Here is a 24,771-nt window from a genome sequence, read left to right as displayed (position 1 = left end):
GATGCAGATTTTGCATTCTTAAATTTTGGATGCTTTGCATTAGATCTGTGTTTTATATCAACACATTAAATTGTTTTGCACAATTACCATTAGTGAAAAAAAAGGAAGTATCTTTATTTCCCCAATTTTAATCATTAAAATGTGAAAACAAGTTAGATAGTAAGTATTAAGCTACTAGCTAGATGGTCACTGCTCTCTTGCAGTGCTTGCAGTTATTTGAATCACTTAGTTTCTTATTCCTGATTCCTGTCCTGCTAATAACCCACTGATATTTCAGTCAGTGTGATGTACCTGATACATTTGGCAGTATTGGAGACATTTATTCTTGTAACATAAAGCATCAGCTACATACAGGGGTAAAGACCAGCAAATAAAAGTCACTAAATTTCAGATTCATCATATACACAGAATGGAGTGAGATTGATACTTTTAAGAGTGAAAACTATAGGAAATGTTTATGCCTATGGAACGCTTCTTCATTATTATTTCTTCTTTCGTATATTTTAAATGAAATCACAGTTGTTCATTATTATGCACTATGCATTTATATTCTCTAAAGATAAAAAAATTATCTGCTCTGAAGATCATGCTATTGTACATGAAGTACAGAAATGAGGATGACTTAACTGAAAAGGCTTAGAAGTTACTATGTCCCAGCATTCCCTTTTCTTGCTCTGGTACAAGTGTTAACAGCATCTCCTGTTAGAGTCTAATCTAGGAATACTTTGCAAGTTATTTTATAGCAGCAAATACTATGACATGCTGTTCCTCATTGCTCTCTGTGCAGATACAACCTGTATTGAAACATGCCCAGCTGGGTACTATGCTGACAGTGATGAAGGACAGTGTTCCCCATGCCACATCACCTGTGCCACCTGCAGTGGAAAACACAGCTCACAGTGCCTTTCCTGTAAACCAGGCTTGTACAGGCAAGGAAAAGGATGCGTAAGCCAGTGTCCAACGGGGTAAGGTCCAAGGTCTTTAGCAAAGAGAGAGCTACAGCACAGAGAGCACTTTGAAACATTAGGTTGTTTCTCTCCTATTTATTTTAGAGTCAAGCAGAATTAAATTTCATTTCCAGCAAAAATGTCTTATGCTGTTGCAGTTGAAAACCTCACCTCATTGTATAAAACTAGAATGTTTGCTCCCGAATTGGGACTATCTGACATTATGTGGTCATTCTCGCTCTCTGAGGATGCTCCTACGTTATGTTTATATAGAAAAGAGTGGAGCAGAATAAATATTGTAAGTTATCAGCTTCAGCACAGGAAGCAAGCACCCTTGCAGGCTCCACCTAATTTGAAATTTAGATGAGATGACTTTTGTTTTGCATTAAGCAAATATTTATAAGCAATCATAATAAAACCAACCACTAAAACATGTTTTAACTGAGTGGTCAAACTCCTGGACAGCAACTTAATTAACATGAGTATATTCAATTTCAAAATGTGAATTCAATTAGTTCTTGTGACTATGTCACAAAAATTTAAATCTAGAAATTGGACTTATGATTTGTGGCTCAGGTCCATTTGATTTTGCAGTAATGCAGCCATGCTGGCATTCAAATTCAGTTATCATTCTATTAAACTGGAAGTTCTGTAATGGCCATATCTCAGCACAGCCACAAAGCAGCTCTTTCCCTTTTTCTTCTGACTGCACAACTTAGATGAACCAATTGTCCCTCTGTTGGAACCCTCTGCCTAAGCCTGCTTATGGATTGAAAGAAATCATGAAATTGCTGAATTTCCATCTGACAGCAGGTCATCAGGATAGTGAGAAACTCTTATTGCTTAACCAGTATCTCACAAGACAACTCTGGCAAAATCAAAATGGAGCTTATGTTTTCTGGGTCCTGTCTATTTACATACTTATTTTGTACCTGAATTCATTTTCAATTTTAGAAAGCCTTTCTTTGTACACTCTCAATTTTACAAAGACTTGTTTCATAGCTAAATTTCAATGGTCAAGAATATTCATTCTGTTTCCACTGGGACTGCAAATATTTACTGTGATCGCATAATTATCACTTTTATATATTCATGTAATCAGAGAAAGAGCTCATGACGAAAGGTGTTCTGGTTTTCCTGCCATTGTTAGACATTTTGCACAGCCACAATTATCAAATCTGTTTCAGCTATTTTGCACAAAACTCCACTGGGTCATGCGAGCGCTGCCACAAGGGCTGTAAGGAGTGCATGGGGCCTCAACCAACAGACTGCCTTTCCTGTGATACATACTTCTACCTGCTGCACTCCAAGAACCAATGTGTTAGCTCTTGTCCTGAATATTACTATGAAAACAAGGATGAAAAAGTCTGTGAAAGATGCCACCCTTTCTGCCGAACTTGCAAAGGTAAAAGCATACACTCTGCTTTGGCAACATAAAAGAGATTATCAAAACACCTGCCAAGATTACCAAGCCACTTCTGTCTCCTTTCTTTTCCTCCCTCTGCTCCAAGATCTGTAAACACACAACAAAAAGGTGTGCTGTGCATAACCCTGCCAGCCGTCAATAATCTCTGGCCACAGCAGGCAGCCAAGACCTCCCCAGCAGCTGCCAGCTTCTCCTACATCCCAGGGTTTCTCACTCTTCTGGCTGCTTCATGTTGCCACCCTGCCTTTAAAGTATCAATCAACCAAGATCAAAGCAAGAATATGAATTTCCAGCAGGCTCCCCATGGGGCCACCTGCAGGCACTAAGCACAGACCAGCCATACAGGGGAGCAGGGAGAGTGAGTTCCCAGAGGGCGGTAATTAAGTTTTCAGTCAGCCAGGCCTCACACAAAGATGCTCATCCACTTCAAAATAAAAGGGCTCTGTTGCCTACACAGCTACACTCTGCTTCTTGCACAAACACTGAATAATATCTCCATGTTTAAGCTAACTTACTATTTATTACTCTGTGAAAGCCAAGGGATTTAAATTTAACCTCAGATCTTTGTGGTCGGTAAAGGAAAGAGCAGAAAATCAACAGCTAACAGCACTTAAGATAAGGCCATAAAGCATATCTTCAGTGTGGGGGAAAAAACATCAGTGTGATGTCTGCTGTTTTTAATACAGTTAGGTATTTTACCATGTTTATTTTGAGATATGTTTTCTTCTATGTCACCCTCACCCTCATATTCAGTTTCTTCACTTCCCTCTACAATACTGTGTGCAATTTGGAATGGGGCAACATTAGTCCACTTGGAATGAGTGTCATCAGATGATAGCTGGAAGCTTCTGCTCCACAGCTCAGACTACCCCATGCAGTGTACAACAGTTGTTTTGGATGGTGGATATGTTGGATAGCACAGATGGCTAACTGCAACATAACAATATTTAAAATTGTGGAAATGGTTCCAAGAGTAAAGCAACCTTCAAGAACTATTAAAATGTGACTGCGTAGCAGCATTATAATATAATATATATAATATATTAATATTATAACGAATAGTTTAATTTGGATTTGGGACAAAAATATTGCCATTTAACTTATAGACAATTTCTAATCATGAATTTTGTTTTATTGATAAAATTACTACAGAAGACATTTTCTACTGTAGTTACTACTAAGATAAAATACAAGCTCATCCTCTTAAATAACAAATCTGTAGCTGTTTTGGAATGCATCTGCACTCCTTATGCACAGGAAAAGAAGTCTCTTCTTTCTCAAGACCAGAAAAGATAGTAAATTAACTGAGTCATAGAAAGTTGCTAACTTCACCTGTTTAACTTTTGCTAACATGAACTAGTACATTTTTTTCCTTTCAGACAATGGAAGAAAACACCTAGTTGCAGGGAAACTGACAGATGCATTGTAACAATTAGGACAAACCACTCACTTCAATGCTCCACAGAAACACTGTGGGCAGCATCTGCCTTCTCACAAAACACAAAACACTCACAAAACATGCACCGTTCTAAATGATCCTCCTGAATGCAACTCAGCTTCCCTGTACAATGGGTTCCTTAATCATGTTGTCATGAAGATATTCATGAATTAAGAAATGCAGTTTTGGAATACACAAAATCTCAAGCATCATGCATATGCTGCTCAATACCATTTTAATACCATTTTCTTCAAGCTGGACCTGCCACTTAAGATTCTTGAACTTGACAAGTATCCCTTTTCATTGGTAGTAGTGATCAGCATGAAGTTAGATGAGAATTTTTACAGTTTTAACATTGTTGTTTTATTGTTGTTTTAATATAGTTGTTTTATTTGCCTCTTTAGGAAAAGAAGGATTCAGCTGCACGTCTTGTGTATGGAGTTACAGTTTGTTAAACGGAATATGCAGCTCAGACTGCTTTGCAGGTTACTACAAAGTCCAGGAGGCACCAGAACAAGAGGTAATATTCATAGGCATTTGGTCCTGTGATTAGTATGCTGAACTTCAACTTCTGAACACAACACAAATACAGAATGTTCTTTGAGTTTTCAAGGCTTAAAAAATGCGTACTTTTTTCTTCTCTTGGCATTGTTTCTCTTTTCGGGTCTTTCTATTATTGAACACTTCTCTAAGAGTAAATATAAAGACACTACTCTGTCAAAGATGATACCAAACTCATGTGAACAAAATCAATTATATTAGTAAAAGAGTATTTATTTTATCCTAATTTAACTGGATTTCCACAGGGATTTCTGCTTGTGAGAAATCATATCACATTCCTGATAGGCAGTTCTGCTAGCAGAAATCTAGTGAAAAGAGAAGCTGAAGTTAAAGCTGCATATTTAATAGAATAGGATCACAATCAGGTTTGGGTCTGTGCAGCTATCTGCTTCTGGGTTTTTACACCAACTGTCTTTCAAAGATGTTTGTTCAAGAATATAACAACAAAGTAAGACAACTGGCTGGAGATGACAGAATGTCACAATCACAGAACTGGAGAAGTTGGAAAGGATCTCAAGAGATCGAGTCCAACTTCCCCCCCAGTTGGTCACACAGGTAGACATCCAGATACATCCTAGATGTCTCCATAGAATGAGACTCCATAACTTCTCTGGACAACCTGTTCCAGTGCTCTGTCACTCTTACTGTGAAGAAGTTCTTCAATATGTTAAGATGAAATTTCCTATGTTCAAGTTTTAGTTCATTACTCCTTGTTCTATTTCTATGCACCACCAAGAGCCTGGCCTCATCCATTTACTCCCACCACCCTTTAGATATTTATAAACATTTATCACATCCACCCTCAGTCTTCTTTTTCCCAGGCTGAACAGACACAGATTCCTCAGTCTTTCCTCACACTGGAGATGCTCCACCTATCACCTTCTTAGCCTTCCACTGGCTTCTACTAGGAAATCCCTGTCTTCTTTGAACTGGGGAGTCCAGAACAGGACACAGTATTCTAAATGTGTCCTCACCAGGACAGAGTAGAGGGGGAGGATCACTTCCCTTGACTGGCTGGCCATACTCTTTTTAATGCACCTCAGGTCACAAGGGCACACTGGTGGCTCATGGTCAACCTATTGTCCACCAGAACACCCCGGTCCTTCTCCACAGAGCTCCTCTCCAGCAGGTCGTCCCCTAACCTACACTGATGCACGTGGTTATTCCTCCCCAGGAACACACTTGCTCTTGTTAGACCTCATCAGGTTCCTCCCTGCCTAACTCTCTGGTCTGTCCAGGTCTTGTTGACTGGCAGCACAGACTTCCAGTGTATCAGCCACTCCTCCCAGCATCAGCAAACTTGCTGAGGGTGGACTCAATCCATTAATCCAGATCATTAATGTTGATGTTGAACAAGACTGGACCCAGCACCAACCCCTGGGGAACATCACTAGTTACAGGCCTCCAACTGGCTTCTGTGCTACTGACGACAACCCTCTGAGCTCTGTCAGTCAGCCAGTCCACCCGACTGTATACTCATCTATCCCACACTTTCTAAGTTTCATTACAACGATGCTGTGGGAGACAATGTCAAATGTATTGCTGAAGTCAAGGCAGACAGCATCCACCGCGCTCCTCCTATCTACCCAGCTAGTGATTACAGCATAGAAGGATGGTCAAGCATGCTTTCCCCTTGGTAAATATATGCTGACTACTCCTGATGACCTTCTTCTCTTCTAACTGCCTGGAGAGGGTATCCAGAACATGTTGTTCCATCACCTTTCCAAGGACAGAGGTGAGGCTGACTGGCCTGTAGTTCTTGCCCTTTCTGAAGACTGGAGTGACTCATACTAACTATCCTCCAGTTTTCACACACCTCTCCTGTTTGCCAAGACTCTTCAAACATGACAGGGAGAGATTCAGCAATCATCTCCACCAGCACTCTCAGCACATGTGGGTGCATCCCATCAAGGCCCATGTATTTTTTGTGTTGATTTTAGCTAGATACTTTCTGACCAGATCTTCCTCGACCAACAAGAAGTATTCGTTTCCCCAGACTCTCTCTCTTACTTCCAGGCTGTAGAATTCCTGAGAGCTAGTCTTATCATTAAAGACTGAGCAAGGAAAGCATTCAGAATCTTTGCTTTCTCCGCATCCTCTGTTACCAGGGCACTCACTTCATTTATTAAGGGACCCAGATAAGATTTTCTCTAATCTTCATTTTATTGCTGACATACTTAAAAACAAAACAAAACAAAACAAAAGAAACAAAAACTTTTCTTGTTTTCCTTTACCTCCTTTGCGAGGCTTAATTCAAAAAGAGTCTTAGCCTTCCTTGTTGTATCCCTACAGGCCTTGAAAACATTCCTATATTCTTCCCAGGTGGACAGGCCCTTTTTACACATTTCATGGACCTTCTTTCCCTTTAGTTTATCCATGAGTTCCTTGCTCATCCATGCAGGCCTCCTGTTGAATTTCCCCCATTTCTTACTCTTAGTGATGCACTGATCTTGAGATCGGAAGAAGTGATGTTTAAGTGTCAACCAACTCTCTTTAGCCCATGGGAACTCAGAGGAGAACACTGCTTGTGCTCCTGATCTCTTTAACACCTTTCCAAGGGATTCAAAATCCCTTTTAATGTTCTGTAATTTCCTCATTACAACACCCTATGACCCAATGTGCATGACAACAAGTGGGTAGTAGTCTTCTTGTTTTATCAGAAGTGGTAAAGTCTTCTTAACATCTCTGACACATTTCCCAGAAGACAGTAAATGTTTCTGGAGAGGTTATCAGGACGGCAAATGGGGGCCTCAGTGCCTTCCAGCAAGGAGTCCCCAGCTACTAAGACACTTTGCCTCTTTTTGTGGCCCTAGTTGTAATGAGATTCCTCGGTTGGCCCTTCACCACATGCTTGCTGTTTCCTGGGCTGCCTGGCATTCAGACACTCTTTTGTTTCCAACCCAAATCTTGAACTTGTTGCTCAGGGGGGGACTGTCAGGGTAAGAGGAAGGTACCTCCTTCTGCTCCATGCAGAAATGAAGATCCATACCATTTGTGTTGGGCGCTATCTTATTCTTTAGCCTCTAGGTGGGAAGCTGGTTTAGCTGCTTTTCCAGGCAGGGACTTATAAGAAGACTGCTGGTCATCATGCGTCAGTTCAAACCTCCTCCTAAGTCCCCCTCTCTGATTCCCAGGTGCCTCTCAGCCTGCTGATTTCTTCTCCAGCCTGGGCATCTGCTCAGGAAATTAACTGAGCAAGACACACCTGTATCAATTACATCCATCCCCCTCCTCCTCCTCCTTTGCCATAGAGCAATTTCCAGATTCTAACTCCCCACAGCTGAAGGTCTGGGCAGCTCTCTCACTTCCTGGGAGGTCTGTCTGAGAGTGCTTCTCAGCCCATGCAGGTTGAGGGTCCCATATCTGCCTTTTTGCCACAGCCTGTCTGCCACGCCGGGTGATCACCATGTTGGTATTAACCAACCAATCTCTCCTTGCAGCCCCAAATGGAAAGAGGAACATGCCCTGCTTGCCTGCCCTGAGCGAACTGCCCACACAAACTGCCACACCATGCTCTGTTTGCCCGTCCTGTTCACTGTGCTCCCTGGTTGCCACCTTTGTATCTGTGAGGTGTGGCCCCACTGCTCTTGGCCCCACCCCAACACATCAGAGCTCTGCCTCCAAGCGCAGGGCAATGGTACCCAGCAGAAGTAGGCTGTCCCTTGCCCACTGAGGCACTTCCCTGCTTTGGTGCAGAATGTGTGCCCCAGAGCTGAGTGCCTCACAAAAAAGAAAAAATAATGTTGCATAACCTGAAGTCTCTGGCTTGAAATTTCCCATATAAGGGCTGCTCCATAACTGTGAACATGAAAAAAAAACCTAGGAGCTGAGGACCACAGAGGTGCATGGTTCTTTTTAAGAGATCCAGATCTCCTGCTGTCTCCCCATATTTTGTCCAGCCTCTTAGATTCAGGACAAGCAGCCCTGCAGGTCTGAGATCAAGTGTGGTGACAGGTTTCTGGCACTTCAGATGCTTACAGTGGGTTTGTTGATCTTGGTCCCAGGCCAGAAAAAATAGTTCATATTTCCCATTAGGCCAGGAAATACAAACATTGGAAGCTCTGAACTGCCTCACAACATACAGCAAAGTAGGTATGACAGTGATGAGCACCACTAGTATTATTTGGAATTTGAGAAGTTTTTGAATCTGTCCTCTTAGCACCAGTATTCTTCAGTATCTTTATTGATGGTCTAGACAGTGAGTATGCAAGAGACAGGAAGCTGAGTGGTGCAGCTGATATATCAGTAGGAAGGGATATCATCAAAAGGGATCTGTACAGACTTGAAAAGTGGGTTCGTGTGAACACAGTGAGAATCAACAAGACCAAGTACAAGGTGCTGCATTTGGGCTGGTGTAATCCCAGGTGTGTGTGCAGATTGGAAGAACTTGAGAGACATGCAGAAAAGGACTTGGGTAATCTGGTAGATGAAAAACTGGAGATGAGCCAACAGCGTGCACTTAAAGCCCAGGAGGTCAACAGTACAGATGCAGAGGCTACATCAACAGAGGGGCAGCCAGCAGGGAAAGGAAGGTGATTGTCCCTCTCTGTTCTGCCATTGTGAGTACTGTGTCCAGGCCTGGTGCCCCCAGTACGTGAAAAAATGTAGAGCTGTTGGAGAAGGTCCAGCCAGGAAGATAATCAGAGAGCTGGAACACCTCTCCTATGAAGTAAGGCTGACGGAGCTAGGCTTGTTCAGTAAGCTTCGAGGAAACCTCACTGGACACTTTCAGTATTTGAGGGGAGCTTATAATAAGGAGGTAGACCATCATTTCACATGGTCTGATAGTGACATGACTAAAAGATGGAAGATTTAGATTAGATATTATGAGGAAATCTTTTATGCAGATGGTAGAGTTGCACTGGCACAAGCTGCCCAGAGAAGATGTGGATGCCTCATCCATGGAAATGTTCAAGGCAAATTTGGATGGGGACCTGGGCAGCCTTTTCTAGTGGGTGGCAGCCCTGCCCATGGCAGGGAGTTGGAACAAGGTAAACCTTAATCTCTTTTCCAACCCAAGCCATTGACACATATGACTGTGCTTCTGCAAAATAGAACCAATGCAAGCTAAAAAAATTTACGTTGCTACAAAATTTCCAGCCAGCTTTACTCCTTATTTCTGTCCCTTCCCTAATTGGAAAGGGAATTAATTCTCTCATTTTCTTCCTTTCTATTCTTTTTTTATTTATTTATTTTTCTTCTCTCAGCGTATTTTCACTTGCTTCTCCCATCTCAGTACTTTCAATTATATTCTTGAATACACTTTCTGAAGGCTGCTTTGACATCATTAGTGCCAAAGAGCCACAAATATATTATGATAGTACTAGTAAAAGAAAAACACTCTTTGGACAAAAAGCTTATATTTGGAGTGAGTTCTAGCCAGCTGTCTTGCTAAGTCAGATATCTAAGCTCATACAAGTCTTCATCCATCTTCCTACAAGTAGATCAGTGCAAACCTAACAAGTATTAACAAAATTTCAGTTTTCCTACTCCCTACAGTATTTTGCAATTGATACCATTGGCATCCAGATGTGACCACTCAGTGAATCTAGGGCAGCATTGTCACGTTAGGGCCAAGGAAGATGAAAAGAAGGGTGCATTGTTTGTTCTGTGTCTGTAGGAGGATGAGACAAAGTGTGAGAGATGTGACAGCACATGCACGGAGTGCAAGGGACCTGGACCTCTCAACTGTACCATCTGCCCAGCTGGCATGCAGCTCTACCTGGAGGAAGGCCGCTGCCTACCCTGCTGCAGTGACACTGACCCAGCAGGCATCCTAGAGTGCTGTGACTGCAGTGAAACACAAGGTATGACCATCCTGAGGGGCAGTAATGCTGCTGATGGATGTTATGACTGACTAAGGTGACTTTTAGTGGTGAAAAGTGGAAAACAGCAAAAATGTGCTGCTGAGCTACAACTATGAGATGTATTTCTACTGCTCCATCACTAGAATAGGAAGGACTTTACCCAAATAACAGCAATTGCAATTAGTGCAGGAGTTACCACCTTCTCTCATTCGCATCTATTGTGCCAAGTAGCCAAGCTTTTCATAAAACATTTGACTGGGAAATGCTTTCTTCAATAAATAGCAATTCAAAACAAATCATTTTAAACTCCTAAGTTAAAATCATACTGTCGACTTCAGAACAGCTGTAGTGTTTTATACAGTTGATGATCTGTAAGGTGGAAAAATATTTTTATAGAGCAAACTGAAACAATTATGAGAAACAGGCTCAGGGCACACAACCTGTCTTCAAGTCTTTCTAGGTGCCTGATAGTGAAAAGTATATCTTGGGAAGGGGAGAGATTCTCCATTTCTTGCCTACTCTCAGATAGAAAGACTATCTATTGTCTACTTATTAGCTTCTGAGTTTCTTTCAGATTACTGCTAGTCTAATAAAGAAACAAAGCTGTTTCAACAACCTTGCTTACTTACATCATCACAGTTATATACTTAGTCTTTTAAAACAAACTCACCAATTCACACAATTTCATTTAATTTTTATTTTATTTTATTGCTGTTGTCAGATGATTGTGTATTACGGACTACGCTACCACCAGCAAGCAAAAACAAAAGCTCTTTCTTTGTCATTATCTGCATTTTATTTATCCTTGTCATTGGAGCCATTGTAGTCATCTGGAGAAAATCAAAATCAAAACCACGCACTGCCAGTAAAGGTAGGTATGAGAAGCTGACAAATGACTCCAAAACCCTTCCTTCCTATGCGAGCAATTATCATGAGAGCCCAAGTTATCAGGAAGACCAAGTGATAGAATACAGAGATCGAGATATCGAAGATGATGAAGAAGATGACATTGTATATATGGGTCAGGATGGCACAGTCTATCGTAAATTTAGATATGGACTTTTGAAGGATGATGAAGAAGATGAGCTTGAATATGATGATGAAAGTTATTCATTTAGATAACTCTCTATTGTCTTATGAATTTTCTGCTCTGTTGCTTTTCCCATAAAATTCCAGCAATTTAGTTAAGTATGTTTATTTACTCCTTTTCAGGCTGAACTTAAGATTTTAACTAATGCTTATTTTGAGAGCAGAATGATTTCTAAAAACATTTTCTTCCTGAAGCTTTACATAACCCTCTTAGGCTTTTAAGTTGCACTCCAGATGTATGTTGTTTAAAAGAATACATTCCTATGCATTTTTGTGGACAGTAAATCCCTTCCCAATGCGTATGCACATGCATTATGATAAACACAAATACCCATTCAAATCATACATACATACTTACTGCAAACTTTACTACTCTCTTTTAAAATGGTGCAGATATAGACAAGATTGTTGTATTTGTCTACATGACAAATGTCATTGGAGTAGTGTGCCAGTAGTTTACTACATTGTGATTATAGTTAAATAGACTTTTGTATTAGCACAGGTAAGGTTTCTGGTTCTAGCCAGATTTTCTTTGTTGATGTCTATGCTACTCAAAGCCAACACATTTCTGCTTATAATCTTGTGGCATTGTTCCCAGTGAAATTATGCACCTATTACATCATTTTTAAGAGTTGAGATTATGACTACTCCAGATTGCTTCACTGTACTCATGGTTTGTATGAAAAATATTGAAAATATTTTATGTAAATAACAATCTCTGATTACTCTTTATTCAAGCGCTTGTTAGATAGTCTTTCATTGCACACACAGACTTCTTGGTTTACTGCAAAGGGAAATATGGTCTATAAATACTACCACAAAACAGCACTCCTTCTTTCCTTTCTAATTAGCTTCTCAAGCTACAAATGATTTAAATACCATTTGTTCAAGTAAGTTTCACATTTCTGATGTAAATGTCTCAAGTTTATTGGAGGATGGCAAAGGGGATAACTAATATTTATTTAGTAATGTAATTTAAAGGAACACAGTAATGTGATTTTTGTATTACTATGAAAATTTAATTCATTGTACTAAAGGATGCTCTTTATGGCCCTTTACTGTGAAAGAATAAATTCTTTGCACAAAACCATTTTGAAAATGTTATTATTTATCAAGTTTTCCTCTCCTCTTTCCTTTTGAGCTCTTTTGGAGCTTTGTAACTAGAAATAACTCTGGACCTGTAAATCAACTACATTTAATGGCTGCAAAGGAATTGTGTGAGAATATCTAATTTTTATAGCTCGATTCCTAAGTGGTATTTCTTGCAAAAAGTATTTACAAATACCTTCAGATCTTTTCATCTGTATGTTCAAAGAAGTTCTAAGGAGAAGACCACTGTTTCCATTTTGAATTTTAATCTTTAGATTGTTACATCTTCAACAAGAATGCAAAATTATGTGAGTTCAAAAAAGTCAAAGCAAGGACCTTCATTTATCAGAAGTTTCACAAGAGGAAGAAGTTTCGCAGAGAGGAAGGTACTCTGGAAAGATGCATCTTATCTGGCACTTTATTTCAAGTTCTTCTCTGAAGTAGTTCTGAAAAAGAAAAAAAAAGGGAGAGTGAACAATCAGAATGAAAGGTCATATTGAATGAAAGAATTTTGAATGCCTTATTTTGCTCTCCTAACCTTGTTTGTATTAACATGCTTTGTCATTAATGATTTATTTAACAATTGTAAGAATTTGCTATGAAAACCTGGAATCTCCTCATCACATTTCAAAGGCTTAATTCTAGCTGCATCTGAGTATTTTGAAATCACTCTGACAAATGCAGAGAGTACCTTGTGTATGCGATCACTCTAACATTTCCATCATTTTAATTAAGTTTCTTGTATTTTACTGTACTCTGAATGGTTATGTATTTTGAATAAGCCAAAGTGTGCAAATACAAAAAAAGCCAATTCTCTCTCTTACTTCCTCCTCCACCCATCATAGTAAGAAAGATGTTCCTCTCTCTTACTTCCTCCTCCACCCATCATAGTAAGAAAGATGTTCCAAAGAGAGCTAGTATATTTCAAAAACACAAGGCTGCTATAGAAACTCTTGCATCTGACTATCTGTTCTCTAGTTCTTTTTTTCTAATGTGCCTGAATTCTTCTGATCTTCAGTAAACTCCCGCTTTTGTCAGTAGTTTATGGGCTGGTTCGGCCTGGTTCCGTGACTAGTGGGGTAGAGGATCTGTAGATCCGTGCCTCTGGAAAGGGGAAGCAGAAGATCCTGAATAATTAAAAACAGAGGCAATGATTGGAGGAGAAACAAACTAATTTACTAAATATGGTATTGGAATGCAAAATAACACACTATAATACAATATAATTAGAATTGAAGCTAATAAATCAAATGTAATGAGAGAGAGTATCCAAAAGGTGGAAAGACCTCATCATCGTTGGGTCAAGCAGCAGGGAGGAGAGCTGAAAAAGGGAAAAGAGCACATCAGGTGAGCTTCCAAGGCTTTGTATCTGTTCCCCCTGAGCAAAAATGATAACAGAACAGCAAACATTCTTCTGGGGAATGTTTTTTTTTTCTCTTCTGGGATGGATATCCAGACATGGAGCAGTAAGTCTTTAACTCCCAGTGCACTACATGATGTTATGATGTGGAATACCAATAACCAAAAATCATAAAACCATGACAGCTTTCTCATTTTCTGAGTCTTTTTTCCTCCACATCAAGGCCCTTCAGTTTTCTCCTGCCTTAAGGCTTCACTCTGTACCTTCTTGCCATTCCTATTAATCCATGGAGTTTCTAAAGACCTTAATTCTTCTCAGATTACTTTTATTTTATCTACCTTTCTTCTAGGCATCCATTTCTGATTATCAGTAGTAAAGCTCTTTGAAAAAGATTTTGTGAAAATTGCATCTTCTGTGCAGGGCTACCACCACTTACCCTCGTGTAATCCAGGTATTTGATTTCAAAGGAAAGAGTAGATTATCAGGGTTCTTTAGCCTCCCTCTTTCCAGAGAACATAGAAAAAAGTTTGGTCTTCCATGACTTCACCCTGAAGTTTTGCTAGAAAAGAAGTGAAGGAAAGTGGATTGCAGGAGCCACTGTTCAAGTATCTTGAGACCAAGGCTCCTACCTCTGTGGGCTATTCTCTGACAAAACGATTTTTTGTAGAATCATAGAATGGCTTGGGTTGGAAGGGACCTCAAGGATCATCAAATTCCAATCCCTCTGCTGTAGGCAGAGTTGCCAATCATTAGATTATGTACTAGATTAGAGTGCCTAGGGTGCCTTGAACACCTTCAGGGACAGGGCCTCCACAACCTCTCTGGGCAGCCTGTTCCAGCACCTCACCACCCTCTCACTGAAAAGCTTCTCTGACATCTAATCTAATTCTCCCCTCCTTTAGGCTAACACCATTCCCCCTTGACCTTTGACTATCTACCCAGGCAAAAAGTTGATTTCCTTCCTCTTGATAAGCTTCCTTTAAATATTGGAAGGCAGTAATGAGGTCTCCCCAGAGTCTTCTTCAAGCGAAACAATTCCAACTCCCTCAACCTTGTCTTCAAAGAAGAGGTGCTCCAGCCCTCTGATCATCTTCCTAGCCTCTTTTGGACCCTCTCCAAAAGGCCCACATCTTTCCTTTACTGGGGGCCCCAGGCCTGGATGCAGTACTCCAGGTGGGACCTCACAAGGGCAGAGTAGATGGGGACAATCAACTTCCCAACCCTGCTGGCCACTCCTCTTCTGACATAGCCCAGGGTACTGTTGGCCTTCCATGCCATATACACATACTGCTGGCTCATGTTAAGTTTTTCATCTGCCAGGAACCATAAGTCCTTCTCAGCAGGGATACTTTCAAGGAGTTCTTCTCCCATTCTGTATACATATCTGGGATTATCGCAACCCAACTGCAAAACATAGCATTTCGTTTTATTGAGACTCCTTAGGTTCACAAGGGCCCATTGTTCGAGTTTATCATTATCTAGATAGCAGCCCCTTCTTTTGGCATATCAACTGCATCAGTCAGCTTGGTATCATCAGCAAACTTATGAGAATGCACCTGATCCCATTGTCTATGTCATTGATAATTAATGAGTACCAGTCCCAAGATAGACCCCTGGGGACACCTCTCATCACCAGCCTCTATCTGGACATAGAGCCATTGAGGACAACCCTCTGGCTGTGACCTTTCAACCACTTCCACAGTTTACCACATATTTGCTTCTTGGTCTTGCATGAGTACTGCAGTAGTGGCTGAAGACTTAGATAGGAGTTTCAAACTAAAAATGGGAATGTAAACAAGTTTAAAACAGTTAATGTAGTAGCCTTTCAAATGGAAATTGAGGCATTTAGTTTTCTCATGAAAAATAATGGGTGCCTCAAGAGAAATCATAGAATCACCAAGGTTGGAAAAGAACCCAAGATCACCCAGTCCAACCATCCTTCAAAAATACATATTTTTGCATTTAAAAATGTATTTACAATCAGATTTCCAAGTTTAAATTTTACCTACAGAAAAAATCTGATTATCCTTAGGTCACCACTTTCCAAAGCCACATACAGTGAGAGAGCAAGTTGGGGTGTAGGGGGTAGAAAGAATAATGTTTCAGAAAATAAACTAGTACTAATGATAGAATTTTTCAATTTCCCTCAGCATCTTATGTGTACATGTGATTTCAAGCTTGAACTTCAAGTAATAAGACATGCAGCCTGAGAAGAAACAGGGATAGTTTGACAAACAGCTCAAAAGCACTGTATCACTTGGTCTCTTATACTATGTAAAAGCAAGCTGTCCACAAACCTCAGAAGTTTTGCAGAAAAAGGCACCCAGCACATGGCTAGTCTGAGCCAGAAAAAAATAAAGCAAAATAAATTATCTGCCATAACAAGATAACCAGTACATAAAGTCAGTACCCTAAGCTATCTAATTAGTTATATAGTCACTGCCATTGTAAGCAATGTTTATAAAATTCTTCTCAATTAAAAAAATCCAAATATCTATCCAAATAATACTTGGAACAGTAGATAATATAACTCTTCTAGCTATCATACTAGGAAATACAACTTTTTGTTTATCTTATGTCATCTTTAAAAAAAAACACAAGCAAATTAGGAAAAAATAATATAGTCCTATATAGACCATATTAATTACAAAATAATTCTGATGCAATTTGGTATTCAATATCTCATATTAGTTCCAGGAAAAAAAAAACAAACACACACACAAAAAAAAAAACAGTAGAACAACTGGATACTTGGATACTTTGCCCCAATAATGAGCCATTAAAAAAACACAGTGTATGTACTTGAGGATTTAACACTTGAAGATTTTACACTCACAGTAGACAGTGCTAGTAGAACAGCTTGATCCCTGACAAATTCTGAGGTACACTGAAGAGTCCATTGCATCTAATACAAAAAAGCAATTCTTATGGCATATCCACATCACCACAGTCTATTACGTTCTTTTCTGGTGAGAATTCAGGGATATCACGTAAAGGTTACATGAAGATCAACATATAAACAACATGAAAGTGTGGAAGTTTCCCCTATGAGACCAGGGACAGATTAATGTGTTTCAAGATACAGGTTTGGTTCATTTGCAGCTGCAGCAGGTGGACTTTTGACCTGACCTAGATGAATGTTTAAACAAGTGGACAAGAATGAAAGAAGAGGATGCAACTCTTTCCATCTGACTTCTAAAAGAAGAAAGTAGTTTTAGATTTTGAAAAAGAATACAGACAGATCTAGTTGGAGATTATGACATTCTGAGGACACATCTCCCATAAATCCTAGATAAAAAATGCACATGGACCAACAAACACACAAGCAAACAAATAAATAAACAGACAGGTTACTTTTCAAACAGTTTAATTTTAACTAGTTTAAGCAACCTCTGAACATTTTTCCTTCCAGAACCTTTTAGGCAATCACCCTTACAAAGATTTGCAGAGGACTATGACACCTACTGTGCTAAGCATGCTAGGCCAAATCAATGTCAGAACCCTCCTTAAACAAAAATATATTTAATAGCAATATTAGCAATACTCTTTCTACTATATACCAAAGCAGTCATTCTCACAGATAAGAAGTTGAATAAATTATTTCCAAGAATTCTTGATAGTCTACAGCAGAATAAGTATTCAGAAGGGTTTCTGCCATATAGTGCTCAGGAAATAGCCATCTAAGAAGAATAACCAAAGTTACCAAAATCTAGTATTGTAGACATCAAAGTAAATCATGTCTTTCAGTGCTAAGTTCATCTACAGAAGTTTTGTGATTAACATAATTTACCACTTCTGGCAGCCCGTTTCAGTGCCTGATCACTCTTTCTGAGAAATATATTTTCCTAAGATCCAACATGAACTTACTCTGACATAACTTAATGCTGTTACCTCTCATCCTGTCACTAGCTACCTTTCAGGTAGTTGTAGAGATCCTCCTCTTTTCCAAACTAAACAACCCCAGTTCCCTCAGCTGCTCATCATAAGACTTGTGCTCCAACCCTTCACCAGTTCTGTCGCCCTTCTTTGGACACACTTCAAGGACTTTCTTGTATCGAGGAGCACAAAACTGAACTCAATGTGCAGACTCACCAGAGCTGAGTAAAGGGGAACAATCGTTTGCCTGGTCCTGCTGGCTGTCATTTCTGATGTAAGTCTAGATGTCATTTACCTTCTTGGCCAGATGGTCACATTTCTAGCTCGTGTTAAGCTGAGCATTGACCAACACCCCTAAGGTCCTTTTACTCTGTGCAACTTTTTGCCCCAAACCTATAGCAAGGCTTAGGGTCCCTACCAAAAGTCACAGCACTTGATCCTGTTGAACCTCATATGGTCAACCTCAGCCCATCATTTCAGCCTGTCCAGATCCCTCTGTAGGGCGTTTCTACCCTCAGGCACATCAATAGTTCCTCCCAAACTGAGGCCTTCTGCGAACTCACCCCTCATCCAGACCATCAATAAAGATATTTAATAGGGCTGGAAGACATTGAACATGCTGCATTTTAATATGCTACCAAGCATGAGTTCTTCAGGCTGTCAGAACTTAAACAGATAAAGGCCAATTATCCAAACAAGACCATTAGCATTCAAAACAATTCTTATACTGTCAGTCTCACACTGACAAATCTACAAGAGTAATAGACTCTGGGAGGTGACAATCAAAAAGTCAATCAAAAAGTGCATTACATGAAAAAACAAGCTTAATTTTTAAAAAGTACTTGAAACTACAGTAATACTTGTATTGCTTGAACTCTAACTTGAACGATCTTTATACTTGACTTGGCATTCACATGTTTTGCCTTAATTATAAAAAAAACCCTGCAGCATCTGAAACACAGATGTTATCCTACAAAATTTCTAAGCAAGATGAACAGCTTTCCCACCTTAAACTGAAAGTAGCAGCACAATGGAAGAATTCTGCAGTACCCTTCAGTATATGCTGAAGAATATGCAGATTATATGCACAGTAAAATGAATCAGAAAATCTGCAAGCAGCATTATGAATTTTTTAATTACATTCTTTTATTGATAGTACAGTACCACAACAAATTAAAGTTATTTGCACATAATACAAAAATAGAACACATCATAAAATTTATACTGTAATAGGGATCATGTATTGAACTTAAAAAAATTATATAAAATATCTGATTTTAAATAATGCACAAATAGACACACTCAACCAAATGAATGCAATTACATTTCCTCTAGCATGAAGACAAACACAAAGAAGAGTTTATTGTTTTACTGTTAACATTCTTCATACTTTAGGTTAAAGCTCTGAGCAAAATAAGTTTTTCAAATTTCCCCTTTGCTACTGCTTTCTATCATCAAGCACAGCTGTTCTGAAAGCAACGATGAACAGATTTTTGTATAGGAACATTCACTAGTAGTTACAGAGTAGCATTACTGAGACAACCAGCTTAAGGCACCATGGTTTTCATAACTGACACAGGAAATTCATGGCAAAATGAAAACCAACCAAAACCAACTATGAGCTTAGACATAATGCTACAATGAATAAAGATTTATTCTTCAAACACTTTCTATAAAACATACTTCACTGACAAGCATGGCTTCCGTAGTTCCTCCAGAAGTACAAAATATGAAATAAGAACTTGGCTTTGTTACAAACTCAAGAATGTATCCCATTGTGAGGGGGGGGAGGGGTGAGAAGTGAAAATATTCCCTCATCATCTATTTTAGAGAGGAAAAAAAAGAGCTACTACTTTCAAGATAATTCTCAAACATTTCCAATATGCAATCCAGTAAAGTATATTAAACTGTTGTTTTGGTTTTTTTTTTACTTCATACAGCAAATATTTTTTTTTAATGTTTTCTTACTAAGAAGATTAAAGTATGCTGAAAATACTCAGATAAGAGACAAGAAAAACTGTCAGTGCCTTTGGAAAGTTAAATCTGTAAACAACCTTAGTAATGCAGGCCAAAACATAGTTTAGTGCAGTAAGTTCTTATTTAGAAATCACTTTTCCTCCCTCAAGAACTGTATCTCCACTTTCTTGCCATCAACAGGAATGATGAGCAATTCCTTTCAATGAGTTCTGGTAAAGTCCTATGCAGCAATAAAGATTCTTTAACTTGTTCAATGTTTTTTCCAAAAGTATCCCACAGTAATGGCCTGAAGTTAAGATAAAAGAAGTTGAACTAAACTCCTGGCATGCTGATACTGCCTGCCACAAGAAATTCTCATGAAGTTTTTTTGTCCAAGCTCTCTTAACTGCTAGAGTGAAACAAAAAAATAAAATAGGAGGAGACTAGGAGGAAAATCAGAAAATTGTGTCACAGAGCAGGGGAAGTAGATTTATAAGCACAGGCTTCCAAGAATATAGTGTGTATTTATATTTTAACAGATATTTTTCAAGATATAATGAATTTTGACAGCACATCCTTCACTTACCTGTGTAAACATTTCAGAGAAGGCCATAGAAAAGGCAACTTTTATATAAAAAACACAGTACTTATTAAAGATACATTATTCTAAAAATTTCTGAAGACTTTCACTGATCTACAGTGAAAAATCTGGATTATACTTGTACTTTGTGCAGATGAAGATACTTTACATTCTGAATTCAACATTTTACTGAGTCATTTCACTGTCAGTATAATGATTAATCAAAGTTTCTCCTTATCTAAGGTAGCTACCAGCAAATGCAAATTTGTTTTGGTTACCTTCTCTGCCTTAGAAACATTGCTAATACTTGTTCATTATCCTCTGAGCCTAAAATTTTGACATACATTAGCTCTCTCCACATCACTCATTTCCCGAACTTTAGAGAAACATTTCATCAGGAGGAAGCTGTCTGCATTACACATTGTTGTATGTCAGTCAACAAGGCAGAAGTATTCATATTCCAGTAATTCAGTAAGTAACAGAGACTTCCTTAATTTCAATCAAGGCTAATAAATAATTGCAATCAAAATTAAGAACTATAGTGAATTATTCTCGATACTGTTACCCAATCTTTGGCTTTGTGCATGACAAGTCAACTTTTGACTCATTTATTCTAAGCTGCTAGATATGACAGATGTGATGACATAAAACTGGGAAATCATTTTAGAATGAAATTCTGTCTGTGAAAAACTGAAAATCTTCATTTATGTTTTAACTGTCCACACCTCAGGGTAAGCAGTAGTCAGAATTAACTTTGGTCATGTTCCTCATGTGTTAAAATCTCTACAATAATTAGTATGATATGGATTTGTAATTTATCTATAAGAACCTAAAATAACTTTCTCCTCCTTTTGCATGACTTGTTTCATGACCAGTCAACATAAGAAAACTTAAATCACGTGTGTGTGGCTTCAGCGTTCAGTTCCAATCACAGACACACAGACAGGCAGTTAACGGTTAACCCTGGAAGGCAGCTAAGCACCGCCCACTCAGTCCTACTCACTCCCAGTGGGAAAGGAAAGAGGAAAGGAAAAGCAGGAAAACTCATGGGTCAAGATAATTTAACAAGCAAAGAAGTGTAATAAGAGAAAAATGTTTATTACTCACCATCTTGCATGGGTAGACCAATGCCCAGCTGTTACCCAACCAAAGATAGCTAACCTACCTGAACCACACTCTCCTTCCATTTTATTGCAGAGTGTGACACTATATGATACAGAACATCTCTTTAGCTAGTTCATGTCACCTGCATGTCCCCTCCTGACCTCTTGCAAAGCCCCAGTAGATGCTCTTGAGTCAGAGTAAGAAATAGAAAAGGCTTTGACATTGTGCAAACACTGTTAGGGTACAGATAAAACTTTAGGATGTTAGGTCACAAATCTAAAACACACCACCATACGAGCTGCTGTGAAGAGAATTAAGTCGATTCCAGACATATTCACCACACAAGTCTATGTTGTATCAAACGATATATGATACGTAACTAGGCGAAGAGTAGTCCATAACAAGAAAGAAGAAAAAGATTTTTTTTTTGCTCAGTGGTTTTTCCCTTCTGGTAGATAAAAGAAGTTGTCTTTGAGTTTAAGGTGCTCTGGTAGATCTAGTTGCCTCTTTGCCTCTTCAATGTCCTCCTTAATTGCTGAAATGAGCGTCTCTGAAAAATAAAAAGCAGAATAGCAGCACTGAAAAGGTCATCTGAATTCTGAATACAGAATAAAGCAAGACACACCACCACATCACAGAATGTGATTATTATTACAAAGTTGGAAAGGCAACATTATCTTTGTTTTTAAAATGCTTTGGTTTTAATGACAGAACTGCACTTTTCAGTGCTTATAGCATTACCCTTTCCTTGCTTCCAGACATTTTAGCAAAAAAGTCTACAGAATCTTTTGAACAACTTCAGTTCTAACAATGCTACATTTTTAAGAAGAAATAGTAAGATTAGACCAATGCTTTTATTGATCAATCAGAACAGAATTATTGAAAACACAATTATTAGACTGAAATAAGTACTGATATACTTTAAGATGAGGGGTTTTATCTTTTTAATTCAACTAATTCAGCTTATAAAAACATTTTACTGAAATGTTAAAGGTTAAAACATAGCTAAATATCATAGCTAATTATGAAGACAGAAGATGATGACACAGAACTTTCAATATGCAAGAGTATGACGAACAAAAGATTAGTTTAACAGAAACCTGCAATACTGACCTAAAGAATTAAAGTTTTTTTCTGATCGAATATATCCAGTAATGACTATACTAAGAATTTCTCCATAGAAGTCTTCCTTGAACGTGTTGATAATGTGTGTTTCCTAAAAGAAGAGAAATTAGTTGTCAGTTATCGTGGTGAATTTTGAGTTTATTTCCTTTCTTGCAACGATGTTCAGCTAATATACTTAATTCAAATTCTCTTCTACAAATTATCAGAAGAACTAAGATACTTAGTCTAACATGTATGATACAAGATTGATGGCATTTAAGAGAAGTTGGTCACTTACGAACATTCTGACTGTTAATGTCAGGAAAAACACTTCACCCCTTATCTCAAAGGGAACATTTTTCGATGCATAAAAACACAAACTTTTATATGATCATTACATTCCAAATAACTGTAATGAATTTGATTGCAATGATATTAAAAAAACCTCAGCTAGTTCACAGAGGAACTAAATGTTAACTATCAAAGGAGTGAAGGCAGTTGTCTTCAAAGCAGAGATTCATTGTGAAACAAAATTGCTTCCTGGTATTAGCAATTAAAACCAAGTTCTCCAAGACTCAGGAAAAGCACAAAAACCTGACACTAAGAAAAATAAAAATGTCACAGTTTGGGATTTAAACTCCATCCTGTCACTATTTACTTTTGAATCTTGAATCTGCATAGTAAGTCACAGAACCATGCACCGTTTAAGAGTAAAATTAATGCAAAACCACTAGTAATTAAGGTGCCCTCAAATTTCTTATTTTTAATCTGTATGAATAGTGGAGGGTAAAAAGTTAGTATGTTCTACCTTATTCTAGGGCTCTCATAACTCATAAGCTTAATACAGGTTTTGAATTTAATTGTTACGTTTACCTACCTGTCAAAATGACAAATGTGCTCCAGAAGAATTTAAGTAGTGGTGGAAGAAAAAAATCTACTTAAACTTTATTTATATACAGCTGCACACTGTCCACTTACTGTTTCAGATTACAAACACATGGGATGAACATTGAACACATTTCTAACAGCAAACAAAATTTCTAAATATCACTTATGGACCAAATTCTGCTTATCTTTTTCAAAGTCAGTGTTCTGCCCATTTACTATACTCAAAGTACCACACAAAGCAAAGTTCTTACCACTGATTTCTTAATATTCTTATAGAAAGGATTCCATCCTATGCTCAAAACCATTTTATGAACATCTCCATTTCCAACAGAGGCCCATCCATAGTATATACCAGTAGGGATATCGGATGGAAAGCTTTCGACTACTTGCTCAGAAAAGTTAGCTGCAAAAATTTTAGAAAGTGCATATTTGTGTAAGTCAGTAACATGACAATTTTCAAATACTTACAAGGCAAGCTCTGCCTACATGTTCTTTGTGGATGTATAATGATGACAGTGATACAACATGCCATTTGCAAAGTATAAACAAGAAAACAGCTTCATAAAAAATAGTCCTGTGATGATAACAGTCATCCTATCACCTATGCATGCTATTTTAGAGTTACACACATCCTATTCTACAGTAAAAAATAATAATAATTAAAAAATACAGTAAAAAAAACCAAACATTATGTCTGCATTTCGCTATTAGAAGCATCACTGCTTCAATACGATCAAAGAAGAGAAAAATCAAATCTCTTCTGACTGGCAAAGTGGCATCAGAATTATGCACCGAAGGGCTAGTAACACTTTCTGCAACAGATAAAACATGTGAAAACAAGATGATTTCAGTCACCTGTCAGATTTTTCATACTGCCCTTTCAGGTTACCCACAACTGGGGATTTATAGGAGTTTCTTTGAAAAGTAAGAATCTGAAATAAACTCCTGACTGAGTGAAGGGAATGAACCCCAAACCACTGCCCTCGTGAACTTTGCACAGAGCTCTTCATGAAGGGTTTCAGGCCAATGTTAAAGAATGTTCAGTTGGTGATCTGTTTTGGTTCACAAGCAGTCACTAACTTCCCTCACTCCAGAACATCTCTCCCCAGAATTCCATTAACTCATACTGACGCAAATAAAAGAAAAACAACATGTTTCTATTAACTGATGTCGTTGCAAGCCTGCTATACTTCAGGCTTGCTCCTTCAGGTTCTCTTGTCTACTGCGATGGGCACCGCACAGCCGCTGCCTTCAGTGCCTCTTTAGAAGAGAACAAAAAGCGTTTCATTTACATCCTCACTGGTAGTTAGATCGAGAAGGGAGCGGCCACGGAAAAATACGGCTGTCTTTAGGGTACCTCCGTTTGCTCTTCTTTTCAATCACTGCCTTTTACATTTCCCTTCTCACTGCTATCTCCAGTGCCAACTCTCCAGCTTGGCCCAACAAGTTTGCACCAAACTGCCGCATCTCAGCTCTGTGCATATCGTACTGTAAGCACTGCTCAGCACGCCGCAAATCATCACGGCCATCGTAAGGAAAAAAAAAA

General features: G+C 38.6%; 2 protein-coding genes across 2 annotated transcripts in view; one reads left to right on the top strand and one right to left on the bottom strand.

Annotated features, from left to right (window-relative positions):
• LOC104916661 (proprotein convertase subtilisin/kexin type 5-like) overlaps positions 1 to 12,366 on the top strand; it is a gene marked incomplete at its 5' end in the record, with an annotated part of 70,202 nt that extends 57,836 nt beyond the window's left edge. Inside the window, 5 exons of the mRNA XM_010727683.3 lie at positions 788 to 965; positions 2,135 to 2,352; positions 4,216 to 4,331; positions 9,993 to 10,179; positions 10,901 to 12,366. Of these exons, the coding sequence (XP_010725985.2) occupies positions 788 to 965; positions 2,135 to 2,352; positions 4,216 to 4,331; positions 9,993 to 10,179; positions 10,901 to 11,301 (1,100 nt within the window). The remainder of the gene's footprint in view (positions 1 to 787; positions 966 to 2,134; positions 2,353 to 4,215; positions 4,332 to 9,992; positions 10,180 to 10,900) is intronic.
• A 7,444-nt stretch (positions 12,367 to 19,810) lies between these two features.
• The window catches only part of RFK (riboflavin kinase), a 5,392-nt gene continuing 431 nt past the window's right edge, over positions 19,811 to 24,771 (bottom strand). The window contains exons 2-4 of the mRNA XM_010727682.3: positions 23,477 to 23,628; positions 22,347 to 22,449; positions 19,811 to 21,783 (exon numbers count right to left, since the gene is read on the bottom strand). Of these exons, the coding sequence (XP_010725984.1) occupies positions 21,665 to 21,783; positions 22,347 to 22,449; positions 23,477 to 23,628 (374 nt within the window). The 3' untranslated portion in view covers positions 19,811 to 21,664. The remainder of the gene's footprint in view (positions 21,784 to 22,346; positions 22,450 to 23,476; positions 23,629 to 24,771) is intronic.

Source organism: Meleagris gallopavo, unplaced genomic scaffold, assembly GCF_000146605.3.
Source record: "Meleagris gallopavo isolate NT-WF06-2002-E0010 breed Aviagen turkey brand Nicholas breeding stock unplaced genomic scaffold, Turkey_5.1 ChrUn_random_7180001927083, whole genome shotgun sequence".
Lineage (NCBI taxonomy): Eukaryota > Metazoa > Chordata > Aves > Galliformes > Phasianidae > Meleagris > Meleagris gallopavo.
The sequence above is the reverse complement of the archived record's forward strand: the minus strand, read 5'-3'. Positions and strand labels throughout refer to the sequence as shown.